This window comes from Schistocerca serialis, chromosome 6 (assembly GCF_023864345.2).
Source record: "Schistocerca serialis cubense isolate TAMUIC-IGC-003099 chromosome 6, iqSchSeri2.2, whole genome shotgun sequence".
NCBI classification, from domain to species: Eukaryota; Metazoa; Arthropoda; class Insecta; order Orthoptera; family Acrididae; genus Schistocerca; species Schistocerca serialis.
The window spans coordinates 743847342-743863057 of NC_064643.1; the positions used below are offsets into that span (position 1 = coordinate 743847342).

At 40.4% G+C, this 15716-nt stretch overlaps 1 protein-coding gene across 2 annotated transcripts in view; it reads left to right on the plus strand.

Annotated features, from left to right (window-relative positions):
• Positions 1 to 15716, plus strand: part of LOC126484070 (PX domain-containing protein kinase-like protein) — a 132905-nt gene that overhangs the window by 101341 nt on the left and 15848 nt on the right. Inside the window, exon 10 of one of the 2 annotated variants that reach the window (XM_050107440.1) lies at positions 3346 to 3384. The exons of the other annotated variant lie outside the window; for it this stretch is intronic. Within the exon in view, the coding sequence (XP_049963397.1) occupies positions 3346 to 3353 (8 nt within the window). The 3' untranslated portion in view covers positions 3354 to 3384. The remainder of the gene's footprint in view (positions 1 to 3345; positions 3385 to 15716) is intronic. 2 annotated transcript variants of the gene reach the window in all.

The window sequence follows — 15716 nt, forward strand, 5'->3', positions numbered from 1 at the left end:
GCAGGTTGTCATCAGTGCTTATCTGAGCAGCATGATATGTCATTGTTTGTCAACTTTGCTCTTGGCCATGGTTAGGTGGTGCCTATTGATTTTAATTTTTTTTTGGGGGGGGGGGGGGAGGGGAGGGGGGGATGGAGGTGGAGTGGGAGGAGCAGCTGGTTAGTCGTCATGCCCACATAAAAGACTGTGTACGAACTGAGTTGGTGTACAGTATCGCTTTCATGGTTGGCTCTGCTTTTGGTAAAGTGGGATATGTTTGTGTGATGAGCCTGGAAAATGATGTGCTGGATGAACTTGTTTCCTGCTGAGTCTTGTGCAGTGATTTGATACCTTTATTTCTTCTATTGTTTGTATTACTTCCTGTTGTTCCCTGTATAATTTTTACACCCATCTTAAATTTACTTGTGTGAGATACTACCATAATGTCCTCAATGAATGAGGCAGTGCAATTTCTCATTTGTGGTAACACTACTAGAAATTGAGGGACAGATAGTTTGCCCATGCATAAATTGTGCAGAAAGAATTCACTGAGAGATCTGTGGTATGAGGTGACCACATGCAAGAAGCGATATCTGCAGGAATTGTGCAACCTGCCCTTGTGCCTTGTAGGTATTGATTCAAGTATTTCCTGATGCCTGCAGCGTAATTATTTGCCATTATATATGCTGACAGTGTCCAAGCTCATGGTAATGACCATAAAATACATTCTGTCCTCTTTGAGATCATTACACTACAATGTGTGTACAATTTGCAGTCAACATTACTGTAGACATTGGTAAGTGCAACTGTTGCTTAGCTCTGTGCACTGATTTCATCTCTGTAGGTACGTTTCACATATTGTATTGTCATTTACACTTGGGCTGTCAGCTCATTCTGTTTTGTTTGGTGGCATATGCATCCTATTTTGTGAAATTGTTTAAACAATTTTTGAACTTGCTTTGCAATACCAGTATGATGCCCAAATTGTCATCTGCTACTGAACACTCATTATGTCATATCTAAGCATACTTCAATATGAATTTGTTGGAAATTCTGCCAGGTTCTTCAGTAACCAAAAATAAGTGTTCATTATGAAATTCCATGTGGAAGCAGATACCCTTATTGATACTTGAAAATCCATCTATTATAAGGTGTATTTAAGTCCCTTGTTTGTGAAAATACAGCATTACAAAACTCTCCAGTAATTTATAACCATCCTGTATTCTGATCGTCACACATTTGAAAATAATGGATGAAGCTGTCCATGTTAGGACTTCACAGGAGGAGGTCATCAAATGCTATTCTCAGTGTGGTTGATTAACGGCGTGCTTCCAGGTGTTCATCTGAACATGATCAGAGAAAGAATTGTATGGCTTAGAGTTAGATCAAACTGAAATGAAGTTTGGTGAAGGGAGAGGAGGAAGGTAGGCACAGAGATAGGAGTGGAGGAGGATGTTGTGGGACAGGGGCTAGTGAACATTGATGCCAGGAGGACTGCAGGATCATAGAAGTGAAGGATTTGTTGTAAGGACTGTTTCCATTTACACAATGCAGAAAAGATGTTATTTGCGGGTGGAGGTGGTTTGATATTGTTGGATTTGTGAAGTAGGTGTTGAAGCAAAGTATACTGTGCTCTGGGGAAGTCTCCAGTCAATTTGCTGTTGGCCCCAGTTTAGCAGTGGGCATATATTTGGATTTAGCCCGCACAGAAGGCTGTGCTGTAGGAATTGATACATGATGTTGGTTTTTACATCAGTGGCACTTCCTCTGATCAGGTAAGGCATGCTTGTGATGGGAATGGAATAAAAAGTGCTGGGAGGGTGTGTGGGACAGCCTTGCAAATGAATCTTCAGCAAGAATATCATGTTTTGGGCTAGGTATGGCATACAGATGGACCAAAATATTTTGTAGATTTGGTTTGCAGAGGAAAAAAGTAAAATCTGTAGAAAGTGAAAATGGTTGAGGAAACACGCTGATGATGCAGAGGTGCTTCTGAAATGAGATATCTGTCAGTTTTTCTTGCGTAAGAAGGCACTGGCAAAATGGTGTGAGGTTGCTGAAGGTGATGAGAGTCAGAGTGGTTATCTAAATAAGCATTACAGGAACAAATATTATTTGGTCAGTGCAGAAGCAGATAGTTTGCTGAGATTGATTTTATCAAAAAAAAAAAGTATTTTTGTGTTGCTTTGAAAGTGATTAATACATACACTGTATTTAAAAAAAAAACCCTGAGAAAACAATGTCAATTTTGATCTGATAATGGCATATGCCACCTGTGGTATAGGAGATGTACTGATAACAGTTTCAGCATTGTCGACTGATGGATAGCATAGTGCATAGCTACCAGAGCACTATCTGTATCTAACCTTTAATAGGGAATGTTCACAGCCAGAAGCCTCAGTGTGGTGCAAACATGTGAAATAAGCAGGCAACCATGCCACGGAGACACACTCATGCTTCCTACAGCCAACTGAGCGAGTTTGAAACGGGTCAAAATGTGGCCTTTCAAGTGACGGGATGCCACTTTCAGAGGATTACAACATGAGTTGGTGTGTCAGTCGTGCAGTGATGCTGGTTTCAATGGTCATGTGAATATTCTCACACCGGTAGACAAGGTTCTGGTCATCCACGCAGCACAGATGCCAATACAGTGGCTCCACCCTGTGCCTTATGGTCTGGGGTGCAATAGATTAGAACTTCTATTCATCTTTACTGTTTCTGCAAGGGAGCTTGGTTTGTGCAGAATGTTGTTACACTTGTTCTTTTGCCATTCTTGCAACAGGAAGGTGATGTGTTATTCCAGTAGGATAGTTCTGCCTGTGAGATGCAACGTGCTCTGCAAAACATGCAGCAGCTTCCCTGACCAGCACAATCTCTGGACTTGTCACCAATCAAGTACTTCTGGGACATGATGGGACAAGAAGTGACTCATGCAACTCAACAACTGACAACTCTTACAGAACTATTTGAAGAAGTCTTACAGGCATGACGTAATGTACCCCAGGACAGTATTCACCATCTGTGTGATTCATTGGGTGCCAGAGTCGGCACCTGCTTTTGCTGCCCAAGGGGGCTGCTCCACGTAACTAATAGGGGTTTTACGGCATGGGTCAAAATCTGGTACCTTAGAACCACTTGTGCTGTTGGTCTGTAAATGTAATCATATCTTGTAATTTATATGTAATGTTGCAACCATAAATCTTGATTGAATTGGAAACCTCTAAAAGGGTGTACTAATTTTTTTTCTGGCTGTGTATTTGTGCTACTTTTTACAAAATTTTTTAAGAATATATAACTTTGTCATTTTTTCTTATTGACAGTGGTTCCTTTTGTGTCATATTGACAGTGGTTCCTTTTGTGTCGTAGGGCTGTGAAGCTGCTCATCAAAATTCCATCAAAATAAAGGTTACACATCTATGTAGACTTACGCATGATTCTCTATATTCAAATGTTTCTGCAAGAAATACTTTCTAAATTTTTTTTGTTCTTTCAAGATCCATACACGATTAAGCAAACTAGTCTCCCTTGTCGTAGCTGGTAGTTTTTGCTGTCCATTGGTGGCCTGGCATTTTTTCTTGCAACACCTAGTTATTTGTTTGTAACAGTAGCATGTATTTAATTCCATCAGTCATGTCCAAGAGTCGAAACTGTAAAAAACAAAAAAGTTGTCATGTGTTCAGCACATTTTAGTGATGCACAGTAGATAACTTATAAACCCTACCTGTTAATTTTTGTGTATGCAAGATGTTCCACAATTCCTTTTACAGGCTACTAGCAGTTTTAGAAGGGACTCAGTAGATAAAGTTTTGATAAGGAACCCAAGTCTGGCAGTGTACCATTTGGATACAAAATGAGTTTGAATGTTGGACCACTTTTAGATCTCCTCCTTTGCAGCACATACAAAAACTGAGAAGAAGGCACCATTATCAGATTCTTTTGTAATTGTGACATCACATACAGTTTTTGTCTGACTACAACAATGGCTGCAAGAAACCAGTACAGTTAAACTAGCGTGGTTGACTGTGATACTCCAGACACGCTGCACTCTTAATCTTGCAGAAGGCATCCTTTATCATGTAGAATAGAACCTGATGACAAGTGCTCAAAATGTTGCCAATGCTGGAGGCTCTTGTGGAACACCCAAGTCAGAGCTCATTGTCTCAGTTGTGGTGCACCATGAAGTGGGAGATTTGAAACTGATCCAGTCTTCAGACTTACTTTACATCCAAGCGGAACATCCCAGACATGGGTGCCTTATCAAAACTGTATCTAGTTCTTGGAAAGTATTTAAAAAGGCTATGTGGTTGCTTAAAAACAGTCACTGCCTTTCTCTGAATTTGTTATTAACTGTCATGATGCTGTTTGAGTTAACCCATTTGCTGATGAACTGTTATAAACAGATGTTACGTTTCCAAATTTTACAGAAACACTAATTTCATATAAAAGTCAGTTCTAAACGAACAATATTCAAGAACAGAATGCTTTTTGATGCAGAAACACGTACCATTTTAGAAATATTGTCATTACTGACACACAGAATAATAGGTAGCACCATTAATTGTGCAGTTTGACCCTAACTGTTGAAATACCAAACAAGGAATGACCAGTGCCACTGTGTGTGCTGGGAGAAAGGGTCGGTCATTCTAGGTGGCGGAACTGTGTTGATGCATGTTTAAAGAGCACCACACATATTCATGGCCAGTGTAAGTACTACGCCCTGACTCTCATTAAAAAAAAGCTATCTTTAATTTCATTTTCCACAGGCTAGCTATGTCTTGGGATGGGCAGTGTGGAAAGAAGTAAGGAAATGTAAACAATAATTCATATAGGTTTGGGAAATGGTTTCAATGAAAAAGATATTAGGAATATAAGTGAGAAAAAAATATTCAGGAAAATAAAAAGAAGCAAAATAACAAATAAGGAAAACGTTAGACATATTACCTTGTCTTACCATGGTCCATTATTGTACAAAATCGCAAAAAAATTCAATATAGGTCCGTTTCCAAACCAATAACTAACTAGGGCAGATCATGTGACATCGTTTGGAAGCCCCAAAAAAATAAGTTTTGTGATGCTGGGATGTACAGGAACAAATGTGGATCCTGAGAATGTTACTACATTGGCCAAACGGAAAGGGAATTCGAAACATATTTCAGGGAGCATGGATACAGAAGTAATGATAGTGCCCTGGGATACCATGCAAGGGAATAGAATCATCATCTAGTTTCTATTGGGAATTGTTTATCAATATTGCAAAATGAAAATAAGGGTAATAATTTGGATGTACTTGAAGAAATGGACATTTACGTCAATAACCACTCTAACTCTACCCTTTTGATTAACGAGCAGACAATGAGCAACCATAAGTTTTTAATACAGACTGTTCTTCCATCGAAATAAAAAATAATACAGTATCCCTTTCCTGCTTGTACCATTATCTATGCCATTGATAACCTTTCATTTGTGAAAATATAACTTCCTCTAGTGAATTTTATCTGGCCACTGTTGCCAAGCAGTTGTAAGCACTTCAGTCTGGAACCACGCTGCTGTACGGTTGCGGGTTCAAATTCTGCCTCGGGTGTGGCTGTGTGTGATGTCCTTAGGTTGGTTAGGTTTAATTAGTTCTAAGTCTAGGAGACTGATGACCTCACATGTTAAGTCCCATAGTGCTCAGAGCCATTTGAACCATTTTTTAATAAATTTTACACCAATTTTGCACTAGATCAGATTGATGAGCCCTCAGTATTTCGTCCGCAGCTCGTGGTCGTGCGGTAGCGTTCTCGCTTCCCGCACCCGAGTTCGATTCCCGGCTGGGTCAGGGATTTTCTCTGCCTCATGATGACTGGGTGTTGTGTGGTGTCCTTAGGTTAGTTAGGTTTAAGTAGTTCTAAGCTCCAGGGGACTGATGACCATAGCTGTTAAGTCCCATAGTGCTCAGAGCCATTTGAACCTCAGTATTTCGTCAGTTGTAAAAATTGAATTGTAATCTTTCATTTGTGAAGTTTGAATTTCATCTAATGTTTTACGTATTTGTACTTGGTTGGATGAGCAACAACCCAAGAACTTCCACTTTGTGATAAAAATGAAAATGTGTTTCTGTGCTAAGTTACATAACCAGTTTGCACTGTAACATATTTCATATCTCGACGATTTTACTTCTGTATACAAACAAAAAGCCTTGTTAAGATTTTTACACACTACTTTTATGATAATGTGCCACTTGAATTTTTATAAGTAAGATAGAATTTTTGCCCATGGGTGAGCAAGTAATTTTAAAATGTTTTATGTATCAACACACACTTTAGGCAACTGCCTCTTAAAAATTTAATTGTAATGCTTACATTGGTCACAAATCTCTGTGGCACTCTTTAAACTTGCATCAACTCAGTTACACCACTTAGTGTCACTAAGCCTTCCTCTCAACTCACATGGTGGTGCTGGTCATTGCTTGTTGGGTATTTCAACAGTTAGGGTTGAACTGTGCAATTAGTGGTGCTACCTGTTATACTATATATTAGTATATTAGCAAAGGCGGTATTTGAAATCTACATGAAAGTCATTTGTACTTGTATGCATCTCTGTATCAAAAAGTGTTTTGTTCTTAAATACTGTTCTTTTAGAACTGACTTTTATAAGAAATTAGCGTTTCTGTAAAATTTGTAACATAACGTTTGATAATTTTGTCTGTTCGTAATACACTCCTGGAAATTGAAATAAGAACACCGTGAATTCATTGTCCCAGGAAGGGGAAACTTTATTGACACATTCCTGGGGTCAGATACATCACATGATCACACTGACAGAACCACAGGCACATAGACACAGGCAACAGAGCATGCACAATGTCGGCACTAGTACAGTGTATATCCACCTTTCGCAGCAATGCAGGCTGCTATTCTCCCATGGAGACGATCGTAGAGATGCTGGATGTAGTCCTGTGGAACGGCTTGCCATGCCATTTCCACCTGGCGCCTCAGTTGGACCAGCGTTCGTGCTGGACGTGCAGACCGCGTGAGACGACGCTTCATCCAGTCCCAAACATGCTCAATGGGGGACAGATCTGGAGATCTTGCTGGCCAGGGTAGTTGACTTACACCTTCTAGAGCATGTTGGGTGGCACGGGATACATGCGGACGTGCATTGTCCTGTTGGAACAGCAAGTTCCCTTGCCGGTCTAGGAATGGTAGAACGATGGGTTCGATGACGGTTTGGACGTACCGTGCACTATTCAGTGTCCCCTCGACGATCACCAGTGGTGTACGGCCAGTGTAGGAGATCGCTCCCCACACCATGATGCCGGGTGTTGGCCCTGTGTGCCTCGGTCGTATGCAGTCCTGATTGTGGCGCTCACCTGCACGGCGCCAAACACGCATACGACCATCATTGGCACCAAGGCAGAAGCGACTCTCATCGCTGAAGACGACACGTCTCCATTCGTCCCTCCATTCACGCCTGTCGCGACACCACTGGAGGCGGGCTGCACGATGTTGGGGCGTGAGCGGAAGACGGCCTAACGGTGTGCGGGACCGTAGCCCAGCTTCATGGAGACGGTTGCGAATGGTCCTCGCCGATACCCCAGGAGCAACAGTGTCCCTAATTTGCTGGGAAGTGGCGGTGCGGTCCCCTACGGCACTGCGTAGGATCCTACGGTCTTGGCGTGCATCCGTGCGTCGCTGCGGTCCGGTCCTAGGTCGACGGGCACGTGCACCTTCCGCCGACCACTGGCGACAACATCGATGTACTGTGGAGACCTCACACCCCACGTATTGAGCAATTCGGCGGTACGTCCACCCGGCCTCCCGCATGCCCACTATACGCCCTCGCTCAAAGTCCGTCAACTGCACATACGGTTCACGTCCACGCTGTCGCGGCATGCTACCAGTGTTAAAGACTGCGATGGAGCTCTGTATGCCACGGCAAACTGGCTGACACTGACGGCGGCGGTTCACAAATGCTGCGCAGCTAGCGCCATTCGACGGCCAACACCGCGGTTCCTGGTGTGTCCGCTGTGCCATGCGTGTGATCATTGCTTGTACAGCCCTCTCGCAGTGTCCGGAGCAAGTATGGTGGGTCTGACACACCGGTGTCAATGTGTTCTTTTTTCCATTTCCAGGAGTGTAGGTCGTCAGATGATGGGCTAATCCTGAAACACATCGTGAGAATTAATAAATAAGTTTAGAGAAAACCAGCAACTGCTTTTGAGCAATCAAACAGCCTTTTTAAATTCTTTCCAATAATTGTATTCATAATAGTTGCAGGCCTGTACATGGACTTTGTCTGATTTAGAAAACTATAGCTATGAAGTCCCCTCTACAACCCTCAAAGCCTGTTATAGGAATAGTGAAAAACCCTGTATTTGAATTTGAAAATGTCCGCATCTTCCTGTTGTTGTTAGCTGTACTGTAGTGCCTGTACTTGCATTATTTGGTGGATCTATATAGTTTTATGAACATTGTATCTCTTCCTATCCTCTTTTTTGTCCTTGCTGAATGCAAGTGAACCACAAAGCTTAACACGATGGTAAGATTGTACTTGGTATACAATTTTCTGAAAATCAAAAGTAAGAATGATTATTGTTAATACTTGTGATAAAATTCCTTTATCAGGAGAAATGGAAAAGATTGAAAACAGGAAAAACAGTTGCTAAAATGGTGCATAAGGGAAGAAAATATTGCTTAAGTCTCATGAGAGAAACGGAGATGAGCCATAAGAAAATTTTTACACATTAAAACTATTAAAAGCTCCGATAAAGTTACCACAGTATTAGTAACGACGAGCTGCTGGTCTCCATTTGGTACGGATGAGAACTAAACCTGAAAGAAATAGCAAGATGTGAGGGGTGACTAAACTAAGAAGAGAGCTGAAATGGAATGGAATAAAAACTGTGATAAATAAAATAGGAATATTTTGCCATATGCTGTGCATCATACATACACCATTGTGGAGCAGTTATAGTCGCTAGGGTGTGATATTTTAGTCAACAGTCTAATTCCTGACTCAGGGAATTTTTGTGATTTAACATTTCTGATTTCTGGAACATTCTGGGACTTATTAAATAAATATAGTAATTTATTGGAACATTATTTAATGTCTCAGTAGAAGCAGGATTACGTGTGTGTCTTGTTAGCAGCTATTTTGACTTTGACGGTGCATCCCAGCAGTGTTTCAAGTGCATTAAGGAAGAGATAAAGAGCTGGAACAAATTTCAGGTGGAAATTAAGAAAATGTTGGGTTTCAGCTAGCAGCAGATCCACATAGCAGAGGAACAATTGAAGAACATAGTCAGTGCCATTGAGGGACAACACAGCCACCTAGAAAGAGTGCTTTGAAGCCGATAAGGTATCACACTTAATGTGACCATGGCTGAAGATGTCTGTCTGTGGCTTATTTTGAAAGATGTCACCTCACGAGAGGATTTTATCAGGTGGTGTCAGCACATCGATGCAGTGCGTCACAAAAGAGTACACCAAAAGACATTTGACAGACTTCAGGATGTTGTGCCAGTCATTGAGCACTATCAGCAATTTCTGTCACTATTGTGGCGAATGCCGTTTTTAAGAAAAGAGTTATGTGAATCCATGATGCCTTATAATGTCAAACCAAATAGGTGACATAGCAGCATTGACTGTTGAACCCAACCAGAGGGAAGTAGCATCATTAATTTTGAAAGAGGTTCATTGATCATTGACACTGCTGCCTAAAAGAAAAGCTGACACCAAGAAAAGAAAACCTGGAAATCCCAGACAAGTGCCACAACAGTCGGACAGTTTCAGAGTTTCTACATGGTAAAGATGCAAGTTGCTCCCTTACCAATTGTGTAACCACACAGAAAAATGGACATTCGTAGAATGGAGGACAAAATGAGAGTGTCTCCCTTGTGGATGACCAGAGATTTTATATGCTACTGCAAAGAAAGAGAAAAGAATTTTCAGTTTCTATTGCACTACAAGAAGACAAACAACAGGGCATTTCTGTGCGCACCTGGAAAAGGCAGTAGGGTGAAGCCCATCTTGTACCCTGGCCAAGATCTCTTTCAGATGTGCCTCGTTTAATCTCAATCAGTATCAGAAGTTCCAGCCACTCATTCCACAGCTTATTTACATTGCGAGCAGTGATAGACTGTGGGAGATTGGAGCTCCAGAATTGACAAAGGTACTCTATCAAGTTTGTACAACATTGCTCTTGGCAATAGTGTACCATTGAACACACTTCCAACAATCTTAAATGAGATGAATTCTAGTCAACAATCCAGAAACTTAGTTTAAATGTGAAGCTCCAGTGAAGTACTAACAGATACTCAAGCTCACAAAACAAATCTATATATTAGTGGCAGACATAATCATTACAAGTGGACAAGGAAAGCTCACCTATTGCCTTGATGTGCCAGAACACATCCTCATGGGCATCTATGTAGGGACAACTGAAGCAGTCAGGAACCTCACCTCAGTGCTGTCAATGGAGAATCATGCTATGTTACCGTTACTGACCACCCACCGGAGGAATGTATTCTTCAGCCACCAATAGATCCCATCTTGACTGAGGGATAACTTTGGTGAAGGTTGGCTACATTGAAATTTGGAGTGGAGACGAGTCAGATCAGATAACCAAATGCAAAATATCGTATCAGCACTGGAGGCCATCCACTAACAAGCCAGTACTCATATAAAGTTTCCTTTCGAATTGTTACGTAATAACTGTATTGTCACACCTCAAGCATAAATGGATGAGTTAAACAACTGAATTGAAATCATCATAGAATGAAAGCGATAGGTTTTCGGACATGGGTTCCTATTCAAAATATTATATACTCTCTCCTCTCCACAAGTTCTAGAACTTTTTAACGGAAATTTCCAAAGACCCTGTATTACCTTTATATTGTTTTTAATTAACTCTGAAAGAATACGTGTTTCAGCTAGAGCCTTCCATAATGTAAATTGATTTGTCTCCTTACTCAAAGTGCTCATGTGCACATTTGGAAACATAATTCCCATATTTCAAAGGTAAATAAATACCAAGAAAAACAAGGATGCCAAAAAATTAATTTTCTGCCAGCATTAATAGTATTCTCTCTCTTTTTCTTTGCTCTCAATTACGGCAATTGTTGAAGCTTAACATCCAGACTAGCATTATGGTAAAATTACAGACTTTCTAGCAAATAGAATTCAACGCGCTGTTTTTGATGGGGATGAAATTGTAACATGTGGAAGTAACTTCTGGCATACCTTAAGTGAGCATTGCATGGCTTTTACTTTTTGTGGTATATTTAATTGATCCAATTGGTAGTGCCAGGAGTTCTCTGGGATTGTTGCAGATAATACTGTTGTATATTGAAAAATTATAATGCCAGAAAATTGTAGCAAAATAGAACGGATTGGTCCTTTGTAAAGGAACTGGCAGTTGAGTGTTGTCACTCAACGTAAATAAATGTAACACTTTGTGCATAAATATGATGAAAAGCTCATTATTATTTGATTACACTATTGGGCAACAATCAGTGGAAACAGTAATAGTTGTAAAATATTGAGAGGTATTCATCTGAAATGTAATCATCATGTGAAGCTAGTGGTGGAGAAAAGTAGATGCCAGATGAAAACCCCCGAGGAAATGTAATTTATTCACAAAACTGTAAGCTTACAAATCTTTTGTTTGGTCTGTATGTTGAATATTGCTCATCTGTCTGGGTCCCTTGCCACATAGAATTAATAGTAGAATTAGAGAGGCTCCAAAGGAAAGCATCATGGAATGCTCATCAAACTGTAGTGGCAGACGTTGCAAGAGAGGTTTACTGTGGAAACTCGGTGACCATATGTTTGAAGAGGTGTAAGACAATCTTACAACTGCCCCTCTTACATATGTTGCAAAATTATCATGCTGAGAAAGTTGAAGAGATTCAAACTCATACAAAGCCTTACCAACAGTAGTTCTTTCCATGCAGTATTTATGAATGGACTAGGAAAGAGGGGAAATGATTAGGCATGAAATATTTAAGCATGTGTAGTTACAAAGAAGAATGGGTAGCTTTCAGGGATGAAGTAGTGAAGGCAGCAGAGGATCAAGTAGGTAAAAAGACGAGGGCTAGTAGAAATCCTTGGGTAACAGAAGAAATATTGAATTTAATTGATGAAAGGAGAAAATATAAAAATGCAGTAAGTGAAACAGGCAAAAAGGTATACAAACGTCTCAAAAATGAGATCGACAGGAAGTGCAAAATGGCTAAGCAGGCATGGCTAGAGGACAAATGTAAGGATGTAGAGGCCTATCTCACTAGGGGTAAGATAGATACCGCCTACAGGAAAATTAAAGAGACCTTTGGAGATAAGAGAACGACTTGTATGAATATCAAGAGCTCAGATGGCAACCCAGTTCTAAGCAAAGAAGGGAAAGCAGAAAGGTGGAAGGAGTATATAGAGGGTCTATACAAGGGCAATGTACTTCAGGACAATATTATGGAAATGGAAGAGGATGTAGATGAAGATGAAATGGGAGATATGATACTGCGTGAAGAGTTTGACAGAGCACTGAAAGACCTGAGTCGAAACAAAGCCCCCGGAGTAGACAATATTCCATTGGAACTACTGACGGCCGTGGGAGAGCCAGTCCTGACAAAACTCTACCATCTGGTGAGCAAGATGTATGAAACAGGTGAAATACCCTCAGACTTCAAGAAGAATATAATAATTCCAATCCCAAAGAAAGCAGGTGTTGACAGATGTGAAAATTACCGAACTATCAGCTTAATAAGTCACAGCTGCAAAATACTAACACGAATTCTTTACAGACGAATGGAAAAACTAGTAGAAGCCAACCTCGGGGAAGATCAGTTTGGATTCCGTAGAAACACTGGAACACGTGAGGCAATACTGACCTTACGACTTATCTTAGAAGAAAGATTAAGAAAAGGCAAACCTACGTTTCTAGCTTTTGTAGACTTAGAGAAAGCTTTTGACAATGTTGACTGGAATACTCTCTTTCAAATTCTAAAGGTGGCAGGGGTAAAATACAGGGAGCGAAAGGCTATTTATAATTTGTACAGAAACCAGATGGCAGTTGTAAGAGTCGAAGGGCACGAAAGGGAAGCAGTAGTTGGGAAGGGAGTGAGACAGGGTTGTAGCCTCTCCCCGATGTTATTCAATCTGTATATTGAGCAAGCAGTAAAGGAAACAAAAGAAAAATTCGGAGTAGGTATTAAAATTCATGGAGAAGAAGTAAAAACTTTGAGGTTCGCCGATGACATTGTAATTCTGTCAGAGACAGCAAAGGACTTGGAAGAGCAGTTGAATGGAATGGACAGTGTCTTGAAAGGAGGATATAAGATGAACATCAACAAAAGCAAAACAAGGATAATGGAATGTAGTCTAATTAAGTCGGGTGATGCTGAGGGAATTAGATTAGGAAATGAGGCACTTAAAGTAGTAAAAGAGTTTTGCTATTTGGGGAGCAAAATAACTGATGATGGTCGAAGTAGAGAGGATATAAAATGTAGGCTGGCAATGGCAAGGAAAGCGTTTCTGAAGAAGAGAAATTTGTTAACATCCAGTATTGATTTAAGTGTCAGGAAGTCATTTCTGAAAGTATTCGTATGGAGTGTAGCCATGTATGGAAGTGAAACATGGACGATAAATAGTTTGGACAAGAAGAGAATAGAAGCTTTCGAAATGTGGTGCTACAGAAGAATGCTGAAGATTAAATGGGTAGATCACATAACTAATGAGGAAGTATTGAATAGGATTGGGGAGAAGAGAAGTTTGTGGCACAACTTGACCAGAAGAAGGGATCGGTTGGTAGGACATGTTCTGAGGCATCAAGGGATCACCAATTTAGTATTGGAGGGCAGCGTGGAGGGTAAAAATCGTAGGGGGAGACCAAGAGATCAATACACTAAGCAGATTCAGAAGGATGTAGGTTGCAGTAGGTACTGGGAGATGAAAAAGCTTGCACAGGATAGAGTAGCATGGAGAGCTGCATCAAACCAGTCTCAGGACTGAAGACCACAACAACAACAACAGTTACAAATATGACCTATTAAAAAACCTTTGACCCATTAATATACACGCCTTCCCCCTCCTAATCCCCACCTCCATTACAGAGCATTGCAAAATTTAAAAAATTCTGCAAAGAATTTTTTTTTTGGGGGGGGGGGGGGGGGTAGGGATCTCAACTGAGTTCACCCTGTTTGAGGCTGTGAGTTCCCAAATTTTTTATTCCTTCAGGAAAGAATTAGTTCATATTTCTTCACAATACATACTTAAAACTGCTCTGCCCCTACAAACCATTTTAGCAAACAGGAGCAAAAATGGCATGGATGTTAATTGAGGAGGGGGGGGGGGGGGGGGAGATACAGTGGGTTTGAAACTGTTTCAAAGCCAAGTTCAAGAACTGTGATAATTTGTAAACACATTGTCTTTGCAACAATAATTTTTCCCTGCAGTTTGCTTCTGCTTCAACTCACTAAACAAAACGTCCTGTAACATTGCTGTTTAACAACAGAAGATTGAAATACGCCTTTCTGTAGCAATTTGAGAGGAATTTAAATAAGGATTGATTTTTTCATATTAGTCGTAGATTTCATCATGGAAACAAGAGTGATGGACTGCTTCAACATGACTTACATTTATGGATTTTTCAGACAACATTCTTTTGATGGAAACACCACACAGTTTACAATTAATGCTCAAGCTGGATGGAAAGGCGAGTTCTGTTAGGCTAAAAATAAATGGTAATAAGACAGATACAACGTGCATAAAAAATGGAAATGTATCGATTCACATTATAATGCAACAGAAGGTAGTACAATATATTGACGTACTTCTATATCTCAATAGTCTTATCTGTAATAACATGGATGTAGATGCAGACATTGCAGCAGAACTAGGAATGCCATCTCCAATGAATCTGGCCCATATGGCAAATGGAGTCTGTAAATATGTCCACAAACCTTCACTGTACTCCTCTAGCATCCTACCAATGGCCAAAAATACATGAGAGACCTGAAAGACTCAGTAAAATCAGCACACAGGCTCAATATTTTTTGCAAATGTTACATGAGGCAAATTTTTAAGAGCATCATTCAAACCATGGGTGTGATAATTGAAGTGCTGAAAAGTAGTAGTCTATGCAGCATACTGAAAAGTTGCTGAAATAAGACTGAAGCTTGCAGGGCATGTTCTACACATGGAAGATGAAGACTCCCAAAATCAGCGATGTTGTGGAAACCAATGGATGGCTGCAGAAATAGAGTAAAAACCTGATAACACCTGGAGATGAACCTTTGCAAAGGATATTCAGTGCAGGGACACAAGCTGAGAGGAAGCTGAAACTGTGCCAGCTGATAGGGTTTGCTGGAGGAACCCAATATGCTATCTGGCTTTGGAGAAACTCGCATGCACCAGGATACTGCTTTGACTGCAATTCTGTTTTCAAAGTGTAATAGCAATCAACATTTTTTGAGGAGTCAAGTAACAATGTCAAACAACCTTCAGATTTCCAAACATAATTTTGAAATTTCCTTCCTTGAGTACTAATCTGGAGTCAAAAGATACAATACCCACTGTGCACTCAGCTGAATTTTGTTAACAATATTGTGTGTCCATTCATTCTTAGGAATATTGACATGATTTGTCTGTCATGATACTCTGAATTTTACCAGCCACTACTTCAGAAAAAATCAAGCAGCATCCAAAACCACTCAAATTATCAGTGCTCATATGACCAATTGTAAAGGGTACAGAGCCCTGATG